General features: G+C 38.7%; 1 protein-coding gene across 3 annotated transcripts; it reads left to right on the top strand.

The window, feature by feature from the left end:
• Positions 1–285: 285 nt before the first annotated feature.
• Positions 286–13,127, top strand: LOC116299648 (uncharacterized). Of its 3 annotated transcripts, none has more exons than XM_031708348.2 (4): positions 286–324; positions 7,808–7,936; positions 8,069–8,280; positions 11,901–13,127. In XM_031708348.2, the coding sequence occupies exons 2-4, from the start codon at positions 7,914–7,916 to the stop codon at positions 12,371–12,373; spliced, it is 708 nt and encodes a 235-aa protein (XP_031564208.1). In that variant the 5' UTR covers positions 286–324; positions 7,808–7,913; the 3' UTR covers positions 12,374–13,127. The 3 variants fall into 3 exon arrangements, with proteins under 3 accessions (XP_031564208.1, XP_031564206.1, XP_031564207.1); XM_031708346.2 differs by lacking the exon at positions 286–324 and adding an exon at positions 608–799; XM_031708347.2 differs by lacking the exon at positions 286–324 and adding an exon at positions 1,610–1,651.
• The last annotated feature ends 9,802 nt before the right edge of the window (positions 13,128–22,929 follow it).

Below are 22,929 nucleotides of genomic sequence, written 5' to 3'. Positions count from 1 at the left end.
TTTTATACTTTATATTTATTTTGTATTTGATTAGTTTCGAAAACAATTTAATTATTTTTAAAGCACTAATAAAAGTCAAGATTTTCCCGTGGCTTTAGGAATGCACGGGGCGGAAGCAGTTTGAAATTTCTTACTGGTGGGGAAAAAAATCTTAAAACGGGCTAAATTCGAAAAATAACCACACAGAGCGAAAGAAGTGCTATTTCTCAATGATCGGGTAAAATTTCACGTTTCAATGATTTTATTGATATTTGTGATGAATCTCCATACATTTCCTTATAACAGGACACCACAGAAACCAAGCTTGGGCTACCTGTGAGCTAAGTACGTACCGTGAACAATTCCAAAAAGTTTTTTAGTCCTTTTTTGGCATCTGTTTGACAAATGTTAGATAAGTTTAATTGTGCTCTTTACCACTGACCAATAAGACAACAGCGATTCACTCTGTTGTTGATTTAATTGGCGAAGTTTCTACATCGATGTGACGATAATAAACATTAGGGTGAAGCAACGAAACCTAATTTGTTAGCGGTAAAGAGGACGATTGAAAACTTGTCAAAAAGTTGTCAAACAGATGCCAAAAAAGAAATTCTGAGAACAAGTCTGGGTGTGACTAAGCGCGTAGCTTAAGCTTACAGTCAGTTTGGTTTGATGCGCTAGAATCGACCTATATACACTACTACTTTTGGTTCAAACACTACAAACTTAGCTATTCATTTTCAGTCCGATTGCCTCACAAGACTCAGCATGTTTAATTTTGCTTTGGTCTTTGCCGCATTTGCCTGTTTGCTGCAGAACAGTAAGTATAGTATACACATCCGAATAATGTAGTTTCCTTTTAGATTGGAATATGAAGCATGAGGTTTGAACTAGAAATTTTGATGTTTCGTATTTTAAGCAGAAAACATAACAAAAATCCCGTTTACTCTCAGATCGCCCGGCTTGTTTCTGATCTCGGACCGACAACGTTGATCGAAATAAGTGAATAACCATTACAACGAAAATACTGAATTCTAAGAACTGACGCGCCCACTTCTAGGAATCAGGAGAGTTTGATTACACAGAGGTAGCATCTTTCTCTTTCGGGCTACTCAATGTGGTAATTTGGTAATGAGTTTATGCTTGTGATTTAACTCTCAGACGAGTAGCCTTGCCAAATCCTCGATTTCAGTGAAACCAGGGCCGGGTTGTTCAAAGCTGGATTAGCGCTAATCCAGGATTAACTCTATAGGTCTTATTATAATAAGAGTTAACCCAGGATTAGCACTAATCGGGCTTTGAACAACTGGGCCCTCAGCGGTCTAAGGAAGTGTATGGAAGTGAATCAAGGGATATTTTGCTAACCTCATTCGCGAATAATTTCACTTTTCAACTAAACTTTCCCCCAGTTGCCCAATAAGCGGGTATGCTGGAGCTCGTTTAACATCTAATTTTTGTTATGTACCGCTATTTGGGGGTAGGGGGTACTTTGGAACATTTTAGGTCTATATTTCTGAACTTCCGAACACTACTGATGCGGTTTTGTAGACAGAGAAACAACGTTGTATTACTGACGTCACTAAGTTTTAATGTCTTATTCTATCATATATACACTCCTTTCTACCACTTCTTTCTCTTTTACTCCGACGAAGGACTAGCGTCCGAAACGTCAGTAAGTTTTTTCATCTTTTCACGGTGTATAATTTACCTTTTCATCATTACTGTTTCATTAGAAACACCGACGAAGCTCACACTAGTTTTTAGCTAGTTATATCTTTTTAAGTTTTAATATACTCTCCATCTTAAGGTGGAACCAAACTAATTTAGAGCGAATTTTGGACAATTTTATTCTCGCTCCCTTCGCAAAACTATTACGTCAATTTAACTATGTTTTTCATATAATGTGCGTGGATTATCCTAGATTCTAACAGTGTATTTTATTTTAAGATTTTTTAATTGTGTAGGGTATTACGGCCGAAAATCTCTCTCAACCAAAACAAAAGGAAAATAGGCTCTGCTAGCAGGGAAGCGTTGTTGTTGACCGATATTGAATTAATTATTTCTAGCGGGGTGAGTTCTTTAGGTACACCTCACTTTAAAAATTGTTTTCTCCAAAATTTGGATAGGACGAGCTGTAAGAATTTTTCACTAAAATCTAGATAAAGCTCTGGCCTATCGATGTAGGAAGTTTGAAGAAAAAACTTGGAGCCGTTTTGAAGAAAACGGCGAAAATGTGATTTTTAGCAAAACTCTCATTTTCGAGGTTTACGACCACAATTAGTAAAAAAACATTTATTCAATGAGTTTTTAAGATTTAATGCTAATTTTTCGCAAGACTCATCCGCAGTACTTGGAAATAGATATGTGAAAACTTCAAGGCAATCCATTCAATGGTAATATTTCTAAAGCGCGATGTTTCATATGCTTCAAATTTTGGATCGAATTTTCAAGCGGCGTCATACCTTTTTTTCTGCCCAAGACTTTCCATCCAAATTTATACACAGGCTGCAATAGTACTAGATAATAAGATTCTGAAACTTTCAGAACAATCGTACCTGAGGATGAGGAGAAAAAGGCCAAAAACTAAAAATAGCACTGTTTGATTTTCGGCCGTAATAGGCTAAACATTTAAAAAATCTTAAAATAAAATACACTGTTAGAATCTAGGATAATCCAAGCACATTATATGAAAAATACAGTCAAATTGACGTAATAGTTTTGCGAAGAGAGCGAGAATAAGATTGTCCAAAATTCGCTCTGAATTAGTTTGGTTCCATCTAACCTTTGACCTGACAGAGACTCGTTTTGACAGACGATTATAAAATATATTTATTTCAAGAACCATGTACATGGCCAAATAAGCGACATAAATTGGTTTAGAAATATGTTTAAATGGTTATTTGTTTTTCGCTAACCGTTCTAATGTTCTCGATTTCTGCATTATTGATTATATTCTTTAACAAGACGCTCTCAGAGGGTATACTGGGTTGCCTTGTTACGACGTCATTCAAATGTTTTGATAAGCAAAATCTTGAAAATTAACGTCTGTAATTCTCATAGCTCTAAAATGCAGTCGGATATCCCCTTTTTATTTCATTTTTTGAAAATACTTTGTAATACTTAACTTTAATGGAAAAATCAAAAAAATCTGTTTATGGGATGAAATCGAAACAAGACTAAATTGGCTCAGAACATAGTGAGTTTATTTCACTCAGAAAGTTTTGGCTTACTCGCCGACATAAGACGAGCTTTTCTACAAATTGCTTTACTTATATTATTCTGCACGTCAAAGCTTCGAGTTTAGCTTCTGGTTTGACCGAGATTGATATCAGTCAAGCCGTAAACAGTGTTGCGTTATGCATGTCACGCTATTTATCAACCTAGCTTGCCACGACCCGACAATATGAACTTGCCCAAACTTGCCCGCCGTAAATAAACCCGATGAAAGAAGTTATGTCAGTATTTCACTCATAAAATATTTATTTGCTCACTCAAATAAGCCAGCTTTTCCTACGAATTCCCTTAGAAATATCAATCAGCTTGTCTTTATTCGGGTTTGTATATCACTGGTTGTTTTTTAGAGCAAATCTTCGAGTTGTTGACCGAGACGGCGTTTATGGTTTAAAGCCTAGTTAAAAGAGTTCATTGAGAAACACTTGATTTATATGGTAAGTTAGGCTGATTTTTCCTCAAGATTCCATCGGAATTGGTATTCTTTTCGTTCTTTAGTATTTTTTCAATTTCTTCTTTTGTCGTTTATTATTTTATTGAAGAAATCATTGCGTAAAGTTGACTGCTATTCTAAATACTCCTAATGATATGCGAAAATGAAATAACTCAAAATAATCGATCATTAGCACTACTGCATATTTATGTGCACGTGAATAACGCCACGGATTGGCTATAAAAGCGCCTCGAGTAAATACACTCATTCTTGCTTAGTTTTGCCAGCGGAACGAGCTGGACTGACGGCCCACCCACCCACCCATGGGTCCACGTGGGTCGTAGTTGACAGCACCCCTAAGCCAAGCTGTTCCATTTTTGGCCACATACATCCTCAAAGAACATGCACGATTCGATTCCACTATCCTGCATGTAGTCTCCCCCACAGCCGCTTTCAGTGTCGTCACGCAACGCTTTCTCCCCTGAGTAGCTACTCAGGGGAGAAAGCGTTGCGTGACGACACTGAAAGCGGCTGTGGGGGAGACTATCCTGCATGTCGCCTGAATGTGAACTCGCACATGAAGTTATCGACACGTCATCCAATCCATATATGGGCAATATTGCGCAACTTTTCCATTTTGTCGAGGAGGAAAAAAAAAACAGACGTATTTTAGGACTGGTTTGCCACAGGCAACCCAGTAAATATGGTCTTTTTAAATATCCAAACCAGTGAAGTGGAGCTGTGAAACTTGGTTAGTAAAAGAATTCAAAACTTAGCGAAAAGCATTACGGCCGAAGTTACTGAGCTCTATTACGGGTGGGTACAAAACAAAGATCGAAGACCGAAGACCCTAAAACGAAGACCCTCCAGAAACCGGGTAAATTTTGGGGGGGTCTTCGTTTTATATATCTCATGGGGTAATATACAAAACGAAGACCCCGCCGAAAACCATGTACATTGCAAATATCTTTATTTTTTATTAGTTTTTGAGGTGGAATTGAATAATCCCCGCTCTCTCAGCATTGTTTCGAAAACAAACTTTATTTAGTACAATACCTTTTTTAGTCTTACTAGATTACTATGTTTGTGTGAAAAGTGTTTTTCTAAGTCCTTTGTTATTTGCTAGCTCATTGAAGTTGCAACCACAAATTATCATAGTCGGAAGGGTTTCGGAAAGCGCTAGCAATCAGGCATCGAATGTAAAGCATGAGGTATTGGAATGCACGACCTTGGAAATATTCTGGACAATAGAAAGGCGTAACTATATAAACAAAGTGCAAGTGAAGAAAGTGGTCGCATATTTAGAATTGTGGGATTCAAATGTTTACGGAATTGAGAATATTATTTGACGGTTTTAAATTATTTCAAAGAAACCGAATTCCAAATGAAGTCAGAGAACGTCTTGTGAGGGCCTATGAAGATCCACAGATATGATACAATGGTACAACCACATGCAAACATATCTTCCAAGATGTTTAAATAGAGAACACATTCAAGGATAAATTCACTATGGAAGGACTAGTGGAATAGTAACACAACACAAAGAAAAGGTTTCGGTCACATGAACTAATTGCTTTGGATTATTTACGTTTTTGTTGCGCAAAAGTTCCGATGGCAATAAGCCTTTTCATAGTTTGAGAATCGATTCCACTGCGCATGCCATTTTATCCCGAATTTCTCACCTTCTTTTGTCTAAACCTTCTTTTGTTCTTAATTAAACAAAAGAAGGTGAGAAATTCGGGATAAAATCGCATGCGCAGTGGAATCGATTCTTGAACTATGAAAAGGCTTATAGACCGAATCGGCTAACGCGTCACGTGATTTGAATTGGGTATTGACATCGGCACTGAAGCGAGGCGCCCATATATTTCTTAGTAAATACTGAGTGTTGATTTCGTGTTCGTGTAGCAAAATTTAGGCCGATTTTGGTGGATATTTTTTCTCCAAAAGAAATCAAACACTGACCAAAGCTGTTCGGATAATTCAGTGTAATTTCTGGGGCTGGATGGCAAGCAAAACTATATCGTTTAAGAAGACCATGTTTGATGTCTACAATGTATATATTATTGTCAATATGCGGTAAATAATCAAGGTTCTTTCCCACAATATCAACGCTACATCAACCTTAAGACTGGTAATAGAGTAATAACTTGAAAAGCGTACTGTTTAAGGGAGTTTTGGATGTATATTGCAATTTATATCCGAATTTATATTTGTTGATGTGGTTACTATTGGTGATCAAAGTATAGATTACTTGCCGAATTTAGTCTGTATATGTCTAAAATAGGATACTTATACCACACTGCTTTTAAGAGTGTATTTTCAAGTATTTGGGTTATTAAAATTGTCTGACATGAGGCCGTGAGAGTCAGAATGTGTAGTAAATATAGCCTAAAGATGCTCGTAATGTCCGTAATTCCTCATATCGCCTCAAGTAAGGAATCCGGAATCCGGAATCCGGAATCCACGAAATTTTAGGCTGTGGAATGTGGAATCCAGCACTCTTGAATCCGGAATCCAGGCCTTGGAATCCGGAATCCAGTTTATAATGGAATCCGGAATCCACCCTTTTGGAATCCGGAATCCGCTACTTTAAAATTCAAAGTCTACACTCAAATGCTATCGCCTCGACCTAGACTGAACCGATGTAGCCCCTCCCCCACTGTGTGATATCTCCACCAAGAATATCTGTCATCAGATGCAAATTAACGATATGGAATCCGGAATCCGCAATACGAACGTTTTGGAATCCGGAATCCAGACCCTTGGAATCCGGAATCCACCATAAGTCCGGATTCCGTTACATGGGGCGACTCATATTATTAGCGTTGCATTTAAACTGAGTTTATGCCTTGCTCCGTGTTCTTGAAGGTCATGATACGTAGTAACGTTATACGCATAACGTAACGCTCTTGTCAGCGGGACGTATGAGGAGCCTAAGGCCCCGTCCATGCACGTATCCGGAAATTTTTGCATCCGCAATTTTTTTTTTTTTTTTTTTTTTTTCGGATACGAAAATGTTCGCGTCCACACGCAGCGTATTCGAATCGTTTTCGAATCGTTTTCACTTTCCACACGTATCCGGAAATTTTGACGGATAGTTTTTCTTATTGAGCATGCGCAAAATCGTGTTTACGTCATCGTATTCGAAAATTTGCGGATACGACCGTCCACATGTAAGAAGAAATTAGTGGAAGTGTTCTTGTTTGGTTATAAAACTCCTAAGATTGAGATTAATTTAAACTCGTTTTAAAATCCTGTTTTTGATTTTAAAAATCCGGAACAACAAAATGACCCAAAATGACCCACGAAAAGACAAAAATTAGGATATCAAAGAATGCTTCATCATCGTCATCTTTATTCATTAACCAACGTGGTAATTTGAATATAAAGTGAATACAGTAGTAGCCACATGCGATGGTTGAGCGCCTTTTTATATATTTTTTTTCAGGGAAGATGAGATCTGATAAAACTCTAATAGATTCGTCTTCATTTGCATCAACTTTAACTTTGATTTTCTCTATCAAACTTGGTTCATTTCGTAATGAGAACATACATCATGTTTTTTAAGTACTGTCTAATAAACTCGCAGATCGTGTCTTATCGGGTCTAAAACCACTCAGCTGCGCCTCGTGTTTAATATGGAGCCCGTAAAGTCCTCCACTTGTCGTAACTGTAAAGCGCATTGAGACCATATGTGAAATGGGCTATAAGAACATCATTATTATTAATAATTATTATTATTAAAACACTCCTGCTCGTTTATTAAACAGTGCATAAAAAAACTAATCTTTCATTCTTCAGGGTTTTGGTCAGCCCCCATCTCCCCTTGAAAAAAATCAAAGCCGCCCCCTACTTTACGTTTCTTGGTTTTTTATCGATACACTAAAAACACTGTCACGTGTTCTTATCCATTGCCATGATTGGCTCGCTACACTAATGTATATTTACAAGTTTTCTAAAGATTTTAAGCGAATAAGTTAATTTGTTGTTGTATGTTTTATATTTTAGGTTATTTAGTTCTGTAGGAAGATGTAAGAATATTTTATATAATTTATTCTTAGTTTTGATTGACTTAATAAGCAGCCGTTTTGGAATACATGGTTTGCTAAGAAGCTTAGCTTTTAACAATCATTTTAAAGCTTCGAGTTTCCCTTTGCACAGGTTACCCTCTTAAATGTTATACTTGCTCTGACAAATCGGATTTAGTAACAGCTGTAAGTCTCCGACGAACTGGAATGTATCAGATTGCTCGGAAAGGCCAGGAGGAATGGACCGTTGCATTGTTCATAGGTAAGGAAGGAACATCGGGGGGGGGGGGTTCTTCTCATGGGGAGGGGGGGGGTTCTTAACCCTGTTTTTGTCAGCTATCTATATCAGGCGATGGATACTACAATATTAATTATTGTAAAAATTATTTCACAGAGACAATAATGTAAAGGATAATGGGGTCAAAGTTACGGAAGACGTACGTGACTGCGTTCCTGCTGCTAAATGTGTACTTTCCTGGCTATATTGCGAAGCCTTGAAGAAGCACAGCGGTAGTAAAGACAGGTGTGACAGCCGGTGTTGTAAAGGCAATCTATGCAACAAGGGAAAAATCGAACCACCGAAATATGAATTCTTCAAGCCTTCAGGTGAGCAAATAGTTATCATTCACTTTAAAATGTTTAAAAAGAACAGAGTTGCAGAAGAATTTCCAGTTTCAAGGGCAACTTTTCTAGTTTTGATTTGATAATAGCCCACTTCCAAGATATGCTTCGCTTGTCACGCACAAAGGTTCCATTGTGAGGCCTCATGCATAATGCGTGACAAGCGAAGCATATCTCGGAATTTGGCTTTTCAACAGCATGTTTTCCTTTACGAAGCCTCATATTTATCTTTCTCTTGATCTTTTAAATCGCTTACTTTTGATTCCTGGACGTCTTCTTGGAAAAGAATTTCACAGTCTATTAGCCTACATCAGGGACCGGTCATTATATATAGGGAGGGGGGAGGTGCAAATAGGGAGTAGGTCACCAATTTTCATATAAATTCATGCGAGGACTCGCCAAAATATCCGCAGGGCCGTAGCCATGCACTATAAGGAAGGCAGATGCCTCGGTAAAATGTCACAAATGTCCCTCAAAACGCTGGAAATCGCATTTCCAAGGGTGTGAATTTCAAACATTTTCGGGGGAGCATGCCCCCCCCCCCCCCCCCCCCCCCCAACCCACCTAGTTATTCCTGCCTTGGGCGGTCGATTGCCTCGGTAAACACTTCAGTCTGCCTACGCCATGCTGGTCACTAGGTTTATCTGTTATTACTTATTCAACTTAACCTCTTATAACATTACACTAGCCTAATTTCTTAGTTAACATTGATGAAAATAGCTTCAGTGTCTAATGCTCTTTTTTTTTTTTTTTTTTTTCACAAACATTGCAAAACCTATCAACTTTTATTAAAACTTGTTAAGATTTGTTAAATCAAAAAAGTCCGCTATTCTCGTACTTATGAAAAATATATTCTGATAACACATCTCCTGAAACACAACTCTACATCTGTGGTAACAATTCTCAATAATAGCAACGTATTTCCTCAGTAACAATGTACATGTGATTGCCTTTTGCTTTGCCAATGCTGGTGATATTTATGAACATCATCAGGACTTGTTGTCTACATGCCTGGCCTAACTAGAGTTCAGAATACCTGGCCCACGTAATAGTTTATAGTGAGAATGTTGTTATGTCACTGTTCACATTTTTATCATCACTATCATCACTGCTTTTATCGCCTTCATCGTATTTGCTATCATCTGTTTCTAGTATTATTTATTGCGGCGGGGGGTCAGAACAAATTTCCCTCACAAAAAGGGAGGGGAAAACAAACACGGCATACTCACTGTTGCACCAGCCCTTCTCACTATTAATAATGACGGGTCCCTCGGTTCGATATTGTGACTTTTCTCTTGTTTTCATATAGCCTGACAACTTGTGGCGCTATCCTTGAAGTGGTGTATTGTTGAATAATAAAAAATTATATAAGAGATTAAAGCATTTTTTAAATCAATTAAAATCAGTAACTTATATATCAATATGATTGTCATAGCACAGAAAATCCTTCAATTTCGATTTTTTAAATAAAAAATCAAGCCATATTTATATGTCTTTAAGGTAATCTAGCTAATTTAAATATCATAGCCAGTAATTCAATAATCTTGGGAACGAAAGTGAAGTTATTCACGAAGCCGCCGAAACCAAATTTTCACGATGGTAGACAACGCCGGCAAGAATTCAACTAGCAATCAGATACAGAAGGAACCAGATTATTCCAAACCAAGACAATTCAATTTCAAGTTCAATGGGATGTATCCGTTGCAAAAACAAGAACCAAAAATCCGCCACATGTCCAGCCAGCTACTCACCAAAAATGCACGTACTGTGCTAAGATTGGGCATTTTCTGAATGAAATGGAGAATGAGAGAAGTTCACGAGATAGTTGACAGTCCTGACTTTCAAGGACAGGACACCTACATGCAAAATCAAGAAACCACCTTATATACGTACACCTAAGAAGAAGAATGATCAAGTGATACCATTAAAATTCAGTTTACTATTGTCGAGGCATCTGGTAGCCTGTACATGATTGGCTGCAAGCAGTCACAAGGTCTTGGAATCGTTATTCTAAATATTCATGGTACGATAAGCACATCAGAATCACAAGTCCAAGCACCTCAGCCCTCAAGAACATAACTGGCCGCCAACGAATTAATTGTCCTCGAAGACTACAAAGACTGTTTCAACAAAGTAGGACCAGGGGAGAAGTACCACATTCAACTGAGCGACAATGTCAAACCAGTTATCCACCCACCGCGTCAGGGGTGGAGCAGGGGGACTACAGCCCCCTACCGTTTTCCTTTTTCTCATGTACTAGTCTCTTATACTTTCCAATCTTAGCCCCCTCACTTTTTCCATACTAGTCTCAATTTATAGGCTCCCTCACTTTTTAGGGCGCTCTGCGGCCCCTACATCTTACCGCTCTGCAAAACAGAACTAGACAAAATGGTTCAATGAGACGACATTGTTACAGAAGTAACAGAGAAAAAAGATTGGGTCTACTCTATAGTTTGCAACACCACTACAGCCCAAAATGGCAACAAGTCCGACTCTCTTGACTTTAGACCCCAAAGACCTCAACAAGAACATACGCGAGAACGTTATTACAGCAGAACCATCGATGAAACACTACCACATTTACACGAAAGAAATACGTTTTAGTAGCAGACACAAGGAAAGGATACTACCACCTCGAGTTACATCACAAGTCGAGCCCATTATGTTTATTCTTGAACTCAAGACGTCTTCCAGCTCAAGCTGGTCAAGGTATCTGATGATCCTGGACTATTCAAGATCCCGATAATTCGACTATTAAAAGATAAAAGATATGACAGCCAACACTTTCTGCAACCACCTTACAAGTGTACTCGCCGAATACGGTTGTTGACCATCAACCGTAGTCGCAGACTGTGGAAGTCATTACCTCAGTGAGAAATTCAAGAAGAACAGCGAACATATTGGAATTACCAAGCCAACAGCGTAGCCGAGATGGCAGTCGGGTCCTGTAAATCTCTTCTCAAGAAAGCTATCGACGAGAAGCAATGCCAGTATACTGCTTATGGATGTATCGAATCACTCCACTCGACAACCAGCTGCCTTCACCATATGAACTGCTAACCTCTATATCGAAGTAAACCGAAGCAGATACTACCAAGCAGCAAATTTACAATCCAGACACCCTGACAATGAGATGCTAACCAGCAAAGACAAGATATCTTGTCTTTGCTGGTTAGCATCTCATTGTCAGGGTGTCTGGATTGTAACTTTGCTGCTTGGTAGTATCTGCTTCGGTTTACTTCGATATAGAGGTTAGCAGTTCATATGGTGAAGGCAGCTGGTTGTCGAGTGGAGTGATTCGATACATCCATAAGCAGTATACTGGCATTGCTTCTCGTCGATAGCTTTCTTGAGAAGAGATTCACAGGACCCGACTGCCATCTCGGCTACGCTGTTGGCTTAACAAGCCGTAGCTTGTACAACAACAAAGCAAGAAACGACAAAAGGCCCCTACACAATAGATAAACCAGTATATCATGGGACATTATCCTTCCCCACCGACTATGTATTAGCCGATGTATTCCATAGCGCCATGAAATCTATTACAATGATTTCTTTCGTTCATAATATATCAATTTTTTGTTTTTGTTTTCGTTTCTTTGTAGGCAAAAACCTTACTTGCTATACATGTTCTGACTTTCCAGCGGGAACCCGTTTAGCTGACAGCCCCGAGAAAACCGTTCCAAGAAGCTGTACCAGCCCCATCAAGCAAATATGTGGTCGTTTTCCAAAGATGACACATGTGATGCAAGACCGATGTATCACGTTGAAGGTGAAAGCAGTCGTGGAAAACAAGGAATTCGACTGGACATATCGTGGCTGCAGCAGTATATATCATTGTAGCTTTACTGAAGCGCTGTGGCGTCATGAGCTGAACAAAACAAGTGAGGAGGACGGCACAGGTATAACCTATCTGTCGGGCAAATCTTCTTGCTGTCATGGTAACCTCTGTAATAGCACTACTGATAACATTAGAGTACATAGTGCTGCCATTACCAATGTCGAGCACCTGTCAACCGGTTTGGCCTGTTTTCTTTGCTTTGTTTCAATGGCAATGATCAAGGCTCACATTGGTTGACGGGGGAGAGACCACATGGGTAAATAAACCCATATACTGGTATGACATTTACGAAGATCGCTCCATGCATGTGCTCTGATTATCTATGTGAGGATCTCGTTTAGTCATGGTATATGTAGAGTGATATTTGACTAATAGATACTAATAGATTCTAATTCCATTGTTTTCTTTTGTGTCTATTTGACTATTACATGTTTGACTAGTATTCTATTTCACCCGGGTTAAATGCCTTTACTCTACTGATACGGATATATAGCTAATTGACCTAAATTCAAAAGAAAATGAACTAAGGTCAGGAATCCGAGCGCCGTATGATAAGCACTCTTTGATGCTATTTTTATTATGTTCGATGCTATTTTTAGAATCATTTATTTGATTGTTTGTTTTCCTGCGCGCGCCAGCTGCGTGCGTTCTACGCTATTTGCTCATATTTTCTCGTGTTTTTCAAACAAAAAAACCTGAACAAACAGCGTAGAGCGCGCATAGTGTGAGCGTACAGAAAAACAAACGATGGCATCAAACGGTGTCTATGATGCTTCGTTTATTTCATCTTGCCTAATTGCATATAATCATTGTTGTGTTGAAAATCTTAAAATTTAGAACATAAACATTCAAGCAAAGCTAGGCCACAGGGATGCATGAAAAAGCTGTTGTTTTATGTCTCACTGAATCAATGTGAACATTTATCAATAACAGAACTCGATTTAGATGATTGTATTCATATTAATGATTAATAAATACTATCACATCCCGACTCTTGCGTACGTTGTGTGGTTTAGAGGTCAATGGAGGCACTTAATCTTATTCGAAAGAAAAGAAAATAATTCAAAAACGATCATTTATTTACTAGCGTAGTTTAGAAATCTCTAGGAAAGGAGTGATTGACAGTCTAAAAAACGGTTCTTAACACTACTACGTTTTGTTCAAATACCACGAACTTTGGTAGCCGGTCATTTTCAGTCATCGATTGCCCCACAAGAGTCGCCATGTTTAATTCCGTTTTATTTTGTTGTTGTTGTTGGTTTTTTTTTTTTTTTTTTTTTTTTGTTTTGTTTTTTGTTTTTTTGTTTTTTGTTTTTTGTTTTTGTTTTGCCGCATTTGCGTGTTTGCTGCAGAACGGTAAGGATAATGCATGACAGATTTAATCAATTGATTGGAATAATTATAAAGTTGCGTATTCAGTGTAAAACCACTTAGTCAGAGGATCATCAGATGAGCTGGCTCTATATTGATGGATTGCAAGCATTCCCAAGAGAGTCAAAAAACAAAAACATGGCGGCCATTGATAATGATGCTAATGAGAAATCTCTTCCAACATGGCCGCGATGACGTAACGTGCAATCGAAGGATTGGTAAGTAAACTATAGTATATAACACTGTGTCAGACTCTAGCGACGAACAAGCGGCTCGAAAATTACTAGAAGGGGAAAATTAATTTCCTTTTTTTGTTACAGAGCAAACAGAGGACTTTAGAGTTTGTTATAGAAGGGCGCCATTTCTTTTGTTCTAAACCGGTTTACCATAGTTTACACCGGTTTTTATATTAAAGTGTATCCTCAAACGTAGTTACTCTCGTTTTTGAGGACCGTTCTATTTTTAGGCGCGGGATTAGTTATGTCAAGAAAGTGCCAGATATCTCGTGTCGGATATGATTTAGTCACGTCTTCAGTATGTGTCAGATATAAATTCGGGGGAAGTCAAGAGGCCGCAAATATAAGTTAGCGTTTTTTGCCTTAATTTAGCTAGGAATTTCGTATTTGAGCTCTATACATTTTCATTTACCTTTTAGTATGTCGTATATATTTTCAATCCTGTATAGAAATCATAGCACGTGTTGGAAATACAAGGTTTTCACGTACTCAAGTAATAGATCAAAGTATCTAATGTATCTAAGCGTATACGCGTGACCCTAAAAGAAGCATATCATTGGACAATAAGGTCATGAATTATTAATGCGTTTGAGAATCATACGCCCAAAATGACCTGTTTTGTATCCTTTATGAATAATTCATATTTTTTCAAAAGGTATGAAAATGACCCAAAATCCATCAAAACCATGGGCTATAGTCTATGCTTTTTGCCACAAAATGGCCCAAAATGACCTGTTTTGTATCCTTTATGAATAAATCATATTTTTTCAAAAGGTGTGAAAACAACAAACAAACGACAATAAAAAACAACAAACAAACAAACAAATAAACAAGCAAACAACCAACCAACCAACAGACAAACAAGGACAAAAACAGACGAGGTGTTTCTCCTCCTAAGCCTTTACACCCATCGTGTGGTGTAGGCCATCAACAACATCAGAATGTCATAATACATCATAACTCCACCATGGCCGGTCCCAAGCCCGGATGAGAATGGGCGCCGAAGGGCTAGCAACCCTTCCCTGTAATAACCAAAAAATGCTACAGAAACAGCAGCAACAGAGACGAGGTGTTGATAGTTAACAATATCATGCGAAAAATGAATTCGATTGATAATATATTTTCATCATGATCTGAAATGAATCTAAAATGACAGAAATGTAGGAAAGCTTACACATATTACATTTAGCATGCCATGCTCGATCGATAATAGTGATTGACTAAATCTTCTCGGCCAATAGAGGCTTTGCACTATCACGTGATGGTAGCCATGACAGGAGGCACAACAATAGAGTCTTTTTCCCCTGAAGAACTGAAGAACCGTATGGAACTCGAATTCCATACGCCGCCTCAGCTCACCTTGAAATTGAATTTTTATTATTTTTTAAATGTCTGATGTGGTTTCGTGTACGATTGCGTTATGATATAACCAACTGCTAGAATAAAGAATATTAGAATTAGCTAGGAAATGTATGGCCTCGCTATTCGTGAGTGAGTCGTAGCTAAAACTACTGCGGGCTCCTCTGAGTCCATTTAGCCGTTTCGCTTTATTCAAATGTCAATAAAATGGAAAAACAATGCTATTTGCCTTTTAGAATTTCCAACATTTAGCCAAATATTTTCCTGTACGTCCCTCTCACTCAGTCAATAAATACATAGTACGGCCCTGCTCGCTCAAAGCCGTACGGCCCTGCTCACTTTGCCCTGCCCATTTTCCCGAAGGTTTTTTTAAGAGCGCGCGCCGGGACAGCCGCTTTCAGTGTCGTCACGCAACGCTTTCTCCCCTGAGTAGCTACTCAGGAGAGAAAGCGTTGCGTGACGACACTGAAAGCGGCTGTGGGGGAGACTAGGACAGATACGGGTCAGATGATAAATGTACATACCAGCTCTTTTCTCTTTGCATCCTGATAATTATGACCTCTACTCAAAATGATCCAACAAACCCAAATATTCAAAAAGCCTGATTTGCGAAAATGTCCTTAGGATGATAGGATCATCTTGGACTGTTCTAAAATGATGCAAGTAGAGAAGTTATAGGGCCTATTTATAGGTGACATACTCCTGCTACTTTAGCCCATGCATTTTAATCCATGCCCTCATTTCAGCTTACTCGATTCTCTTCTCTTTCTCTCCTGTGAGGTTGGCTTTTGAGTTTTGATGCAAGCAAACTGCATGTAATGTTGGCAGTTTGTAATATGAGTTTTGATGTGTGTAGTAAGCTGCTGCCCACTTAGAAACCTTTTTGACTGCTTCTTCAACCGATGAGCCAAAAATGATAGCATATTCATACTATGTACTATACTCAGCGGTCTTCCGCCACACGAGTATATAAACAGTGAGAAACCACGTTCTGTACCCAGTTGCTACGTATGTTCCTCTTCGGTAGCTTGATTTTAACCTTGACTAAGTGCAATCTAGAAGGAAAAGTTCCCGTACTCCCAGTAAATCCAATAGTTGCCCAGCAGAACCAGGAAAACGCAAACCAAGACTCCCTACACCAGTACAAGGAGAAGTTGTGGTAATATTTCTGTTTTAATTAATATGTCGGTTTTTTTCGATACTTGCCGAGTTTCGCTAATGTTCGTAGCAGGATTAGCTGTCTTATCACACTTTAGCTCAACTTTCCTTACGGTGGCAGTAAATTTTCCTTGGTTTGTACGTTTTGTAGTTCTAATAGTAATGTTGCTAGTCAGTCGTTGGTCATAACCTTGTACTATATTTTGGTTGCCACTGTCACTTCTGGCCATTCGTTTTAAATATTTTCTAGTTGTGTTTGGTCATGAACTATTTGGCTCAGCGTTATTCATTGCTTTTTGTCAATGCTTGCTTTTTGGCCAGTTCTGTTTTATTCTGCACTCCGTGGTTCAATTTTGTTCAATATTTTTGTTTGTCATGAGATGTTTGGCTTAGCTTTATTCATGACTATTGTGTTTTACGCATGCAGTCTTTGGCTATGCGTTTGGTGTGATTTCACGTGCACTTTGTTATGCTGGCTTCGTTAAAAAATATTCAGAGGCAGTGTTTTGTTTTTCATGAGATGTTTGGCTTAGCTTTATTCATGACTTTTGTGTTTTTACGCATGCAGTTTTTGCTATGAGTTTGTTGTTCTTTCACGTGCACTTTGTTATGCTAGCTTCCGTAAAAATCTTTTCATGGCCAGTTGTTTGTTATGACATGTTGGGTTTTGGCGCTATTCAAAGCTTTTTTGTTTTACGACTGCAGTTTTGCTAGGCTATCACGTTTTTATGATGGCTTCGTTATATCTTTTCAGGGTCGGTTTTTGGTTTGCCGTGATATAATTGATCTTATTTATCAGGTAGATACCTACATTCAAGCAATAGCTTCAAGCTGAATTATAGCACAATAACCCTTTTCATAGTTTAAGAATCGATTCCACTGCGCATGCGATTTTATCCCGAATTTCTCACCTTCTTTTGTTTAATTAAGAACAAAAGAAGGTTTAGACAAAAGAAGGTAAGAAATTCGGGATAAAATCGCATGCGCAGTGGAATCGATTCTTAAACTATGAAAAGGCTTATTAAATCACACCCGACTGGGTTATGGTTATGCGCCATAGAAATTCGTTTGTTAAATTGCCCGTACCCCACGGCTCCGAGGTTTGACAGTCTTTTATAATGGGAGCCTTATTCCCTGTCGGTCTTCGTACGGGCGCATAAGTCTGTCAACCCTTGGGCCTCTCCCTCATTGCGTTTCCCTTAACGGTATCGCTCGTTTTGTTTCATTTTTAACATCCTCCCGCTAATCGTGCAAGGCTTTCATCTCCCCGGTGAGAATCCATTGGGTTCATCCCTTGGGTGCAGTCGAACGGGAAACCATTGCGGGCTCAAGGGTTGGCTGAAAACAATGATCACATTTCTGATGTTTTCGTGGAATCGGTCAGTTTAAGGGACGGAGTTTAAGGGATGGAGTTTTGAGGTTATGGATTTTAAGCATGTTGGGGCTTTTGTCTACGGGCGTAGTATCCTTTCCTCAAGCGCAGAGGCATAATGCCCATACCTTAGCCCATACGAGTGGAAGGAAGACCACTGAGTATAGATTACTATTGACTGAGCGGGAGGGCCGTACGGGAAAATATTTTCCCGTACGGCCCGACCTAACTCAGTCAATAAACATTTTATCATATGACCCTCGCGAAAAGAAAAATATATAAAAAAAGAAGAAAGAAATAGTAAATAAAAGCTACAAAAGAGAAAGCGCGCGGATTCGAGCAGGGGCGTACGGATTCGTAAGACCCTGCTCGCTTAAAGCAAATGAAGAAGTGTCTCTTTTAAAACGTGTCACGGAAATATGCTGATTTTCAACATGAAGAGTTAAGAATGACTCTATATTTAAGCTTATTTTGTACACGGGAAATAGTGAGAAGTCCTGAATGTTGACGTTTATGGAGCTAAGAGACTTCCTCAGAAGTTCAAGAGATTTCGCACACTTTATATTATGATACTGACATGCAGTTCCTTCAGGGCCATCAAAACAGGACGATTCCTGTAGCATGCTTGCACGTACAATACTGCAGCACGTCTTCAACAATCTCTATTTCTTGAACGAACTCTTCCGGAACATTTATAATATATATCTTTAGTACCTAGGTCAGTGAACTTCCAGTAGATATGAAATGGCGGTTCTACATCAGGTGCCACCGGTTCGAACCGGTGCTCTCCCCCAGACCCTACTCCGGGCCCGTAATAACGTCGACGTCATAGCTATTCTAAGTGAGGTGCTGTAGGGGGAGGGGTGGTCAGTTATATTTATTCTTAGTTGGCTGGATTGCACCACATCCTATATTTTACGTCAAAGTTTAATCCTAATAAAAGTTTCTAATTATTCATAAAATATAGTTTTTCTATCTCAAAGCCTTAAAGGCTTAGTTTAGGCTTTTGTTTCATCCTAATTGAGTTCTACGGACATTGTCCTTTGTCTTACTACCGCGATAAGATATTGAATACTAAAGATTTTGAGATTTTATGCCCAACTCTTTTACTACCGTCTAAAGTAAGAATTGCACCACTCACAGGCAATACGGATATCGTCATATCTATTTTTAGAATTAGGAATTGCACCACATCCTATATTTTACGTCAAAGTTTGATCCTAATAAAATGTTCTGATCTAATTGCCTATTGTTAAAGGATTAGACTCTTTTTACTTTATGCTTTTGTTTCACCCTAATTGAGTTCTACGAAGTTGACTCATCAAAAAACAAACAATTAAATGACTTGCCCAAGGAAAAAGAGCAAACACGTTTTTCAAAAATCTTTTTTTTATTCATTTATTCATAAAACGCTCAATGCATGTGAATACAAAAAAAAGTTTAGTTACAGCTCTTTTCATTTTTTAACTAAGTATGATGTTTTGATTGTCAGTATATATTTGTTCAATAGAAACACCCGTCACTTGAAACAATAGAGGACTGTGTTCTGCAAAATTTGCGAGTCAAAAAAACCTACTAGATATCAAGACCACGTTTGTAAACAATAGAAGACTCAACAAACACAGTGTTTTGATTGATTTTCATAGTTCAGTCACTACAGCTAAACTCCGAACTACACATTTTGCCAGTCGGGTATCGACTTGGCTATCGCTCTCAATCGTTCTGATCGTCGCGGTGGTTTTAAGATTTTACCAAGATATTTATCTGAATCTTGATAGCTAATCCACTTCACAGATTTTTCTTTACTTGACGGAGGAGTTGGTGGGAAATCAGGTGGAGGTGGCAGGGATTGTGTTTTGGGGGTGCTGAATGAGGAGGCAATTGAAGAGGGTTGATCAAAACTAGTCGTGGTTCTTAATGGAGTGGAAGGAACCTCCGGTGAAGCTGAAGCTCTCGCTCGATTGAGTTCCAGAGCAGGAGTTCTAATTTTTGAGGTTAGCCGCTCTAGGAATGAAGGCGTTTTAGTTTTGGGTGTGGTGTAGCCGCTATCAGTGAGACTTGTTGAAGTAACATTTTCTGGGGATGTTAGACTAGTGGGGAGACTGGGACTTGTCAATGGTGGTACCTGTGGTGATTGCACCATTTCCAGCATTGAGCTGTGGGGCGAACCACTTCGAATTTGCTGTTGTAGATTAAGATATCGATCGTATAGCTGCGAATAATTTTTGATTTTTAGTTCCGCAGGGGTATTGGAATCCCTGAGAATGCTAGTCATTTGCTCCTCTAAGTTCTGCATTGTTTTTAATATAGGCGATTGTAAATAGCTTTGACGTTCTAAATAGTTAGCAATAGATTGCGTGACATCTGACTGTCCACCACCAAGTTGCGAAATTGCTGTTTTTGACAGCTTCGTCTGCAAAGCAGGCAGATCATTGGGAAGAACATTCGTCCGAAGCCTGCATTCTTCTGGTGTGTTTGGTTTGAGATCCACGAAAAGATACCCATAAGGTCTTTGAACAGCGGCTTCGTACTTTTGCACAAACTGTTCTGTTTTTCCCGGGTACATTTGTTTTCCCAATGTCATCATTTGTAGTTTGTCTCTTGGGTTTTTAAAAAGAACAAGGTAAGCCGCATTCAAACTCAGGGTGCGCATGATTTTTCCTTGAAAGTAGAGATTCTGCATCAGGAAAATGACACTGAGGTTGCGATGATGAGATCCTTTGGTAAATAGGTTCATGATTCTCTTGTCGTTGGATGTCTCTGTCATTTGATCGTCAATTACAATCACATTATTGATTTTGGGGTCGAAGTAACCATCCTCGTCAATATCGTGGGGTATGCCTTTCACGAACTCGATCCCGGGAATGGTTGCTAACATGTGTTCGTAAGCAGGTTGCCATTGTGCGTAACTCCATACAATACGCCGTGGTGATGGATTTATGACTTTTGTTGCATGTTCAAGCAAATTCTGAACCCAGACCGTTTTTCCAGATCCAGTCATTCCAGCTACCAGAGCAGTGAACGGATGGAGTAACTGAAACCTGTCACATTTCGTGTGATCTTCAACATTTTGAGGCAATGGGTACGGAGTGAATCGATGACTGCTTTTTCGCATTTGTTCTTGACCGATCCAATACTTTCGTTGCGAATTGTCCAACTTATGGGTTCGACTTAAATGAGTGTATAAATTTTTTTGCTGCTTTTCGCAAATAGGACAGAACCGTGTCATCGTGCGTCTTTCGAAGAATGAGGCCAATTCCTATAGGGAGCGCTATTTATACGAATTCAGGGATTCTAGTCTACATAAGATTCTAGTGTTGATATAAGAATCTAGTAGAGTCTAGTTTAGAGTCTAGTGTAGAATCTAGTGTAGAATCTAGTGTAGAATCTAGTGTAGAATCTAGTGTAGAATCTAGTGTAGAATCTAGTGTAGAATCTAGTGTAGAATCTAGTGTAGAATCTAGTGTAGAATCTAGTGTAGAATCTAGTGTAGAATCTAGTGTAGAATCTAGTGTAGAATCTAGTGTAGAATCTAGTGTAGAATCTAGTGTAGAATCTAGTGTAGAATCTAGTGTAGAATCTAGTGTAGAATCTAGTGTAGAATCTAGTGTAGAATCTAGTGTAGAATCTAGTGTAGAGTCTAGTGTAGAGTCTAGTGTAGAATCTAGTGTAGAATCTAGTGTAGAATCTAGTGTAGAGTCTAGTGTAGAGTCTAGTGTAGAGTCTAGTGTAGAATCTAGTGTAGAATCTAATGTAGAATCTAGTGTAGAATCTAGTGTAGAATCTATAGTGTAGAGTCTAGTATAGATAGTAAAGAACCAGTTGTATAACAAATACGATGGTTCTTTCCGTTGTCATTTCATTTGAACAAACCATCCCGAGAGAAAACATGTCTGTCTTACTTCGTGATAACTTTGGCTATTTACATCTTTTGACTAAATGCCCAGAGCATCAGAGAAATGTTTTGCTTGCAACAGCCACTCCCGAACAAGTTCATGTAATATGTGAGGTCTGTCATAATTTATTACAAGGAACAATTCCCATATCAGAAGGGCAAAAGGAAAGATTGAGACCGCACAAGGATGATATAAGAGAGTTAGCTCATGGATCAATACCATTTAAGGCCAAGAAAAAAATTCTGATTCAAAAAGGCGAGGGCTTGGTGGGGGAGGTCTTGCCTCCTCTAATGAGCGCTCTGAGTCTTTTACTGCTATAAAAAACCCAGCCAAATGCCAAGAACTTCATTTTACTAGTAGAGGTCATCATGAAGAGAAGAAGAGTTTCAGAAGAAGAATCTACAGAACCCGAGCTGAGCGAAGATTCCTCTAGCGAGGAGGAGCAATTTTCGAAATCGGATGAGAATGAAATCAATCGAATGGCACGACAGCTCCCTAAAAGCATACCGCGACAAAAGGCACATGATTTACTTCATAGCATGGTAGCATCCAAAGATATTTTGTATTGGAATTCCCATGGAGAAATGACTCATCATCAACGTAGAATTCCACTAGCCAACATGAAAGAATTAATCGAGTATGCTTTGTTACCTTACAACCCAGAAGTTAACGCCCCAAGAGGGCTCAAGACTTTTACCAGTGGATTGGCAGAGCTTGATTTGGACAAGAATCTTATTCGCAACAAAATACTATTGGCAGATCTGATTGCCAGGCAACCAGAGGATAACTATGATACGGATGTTAGCAATAGTGAAACTGAAAGTGACAATGATGCTGAAGAATCCCAAGAGGAACTTGACAGCGAGGACTCAGAATCGGAGAGTGAGGACGAAGAAGAAGAAGAAGAAGAAGAAGAAAGAGAGTGTCACGCTTGTCAAGAACCCAAATCGTTTTCAAAGATATCAGTGGCACAATGCCCGAATTGCTGTTGGCACGAAGCGTATCACAGTCCTCAAAACGAATTAGTCGTGTGTGACGTTTGCATACACCCTTTTGTTATCAGTGCCAAAAATACAAAACAAATGTTTTATCGTTGCGAAGACTGTAATTTAATGCATACACTTTCTTTAAAATCAAATACGCTAAAGCCTTGATATCTAGTAGGTCTTGATATCTAGTAGGTTTTTTTGACTCGCAAATTTTGCAGAACACAGTCCTCTATTGTTTCAAGTGACGGGTGTTTCTATTGAACAAATATATACTGACAATCAAAACATCATACTTAGTTAAAAAATGAAAAGAGCTGTAACTAAACTTTTTTTTGTATTCACATGCATTGAGCGTTTTATGAATAAATGAATAAAAAAAAGATTTTTGAAAAACGTGTTTGCTCTTTTTCCT

The sequence above is a fragment of the Actinia tenebrosa genome, unplaced genomic scaffold (genome assembly GCF_029948245.1).
Source record: "Actinia tenebrosa isolate PJP-AT-01 unplaced genomic scaffold, QUT_ActTen_1.0 PGA_scaffold8__29_contigs__length_14323225, whole genome shotgun sequence".
Lineage (NCBI taxonomy): Eukaryota > Metazoa > Cnidaria > Anthozoa > Actiniaria > Actiniidae > Actinia > Actinia tenebrosa.
The sequence above is the reverse complement of the archived record's forward strand: the minus strand, read 5'-3'. Positions and strand labels throughout refer to the sequence as shown.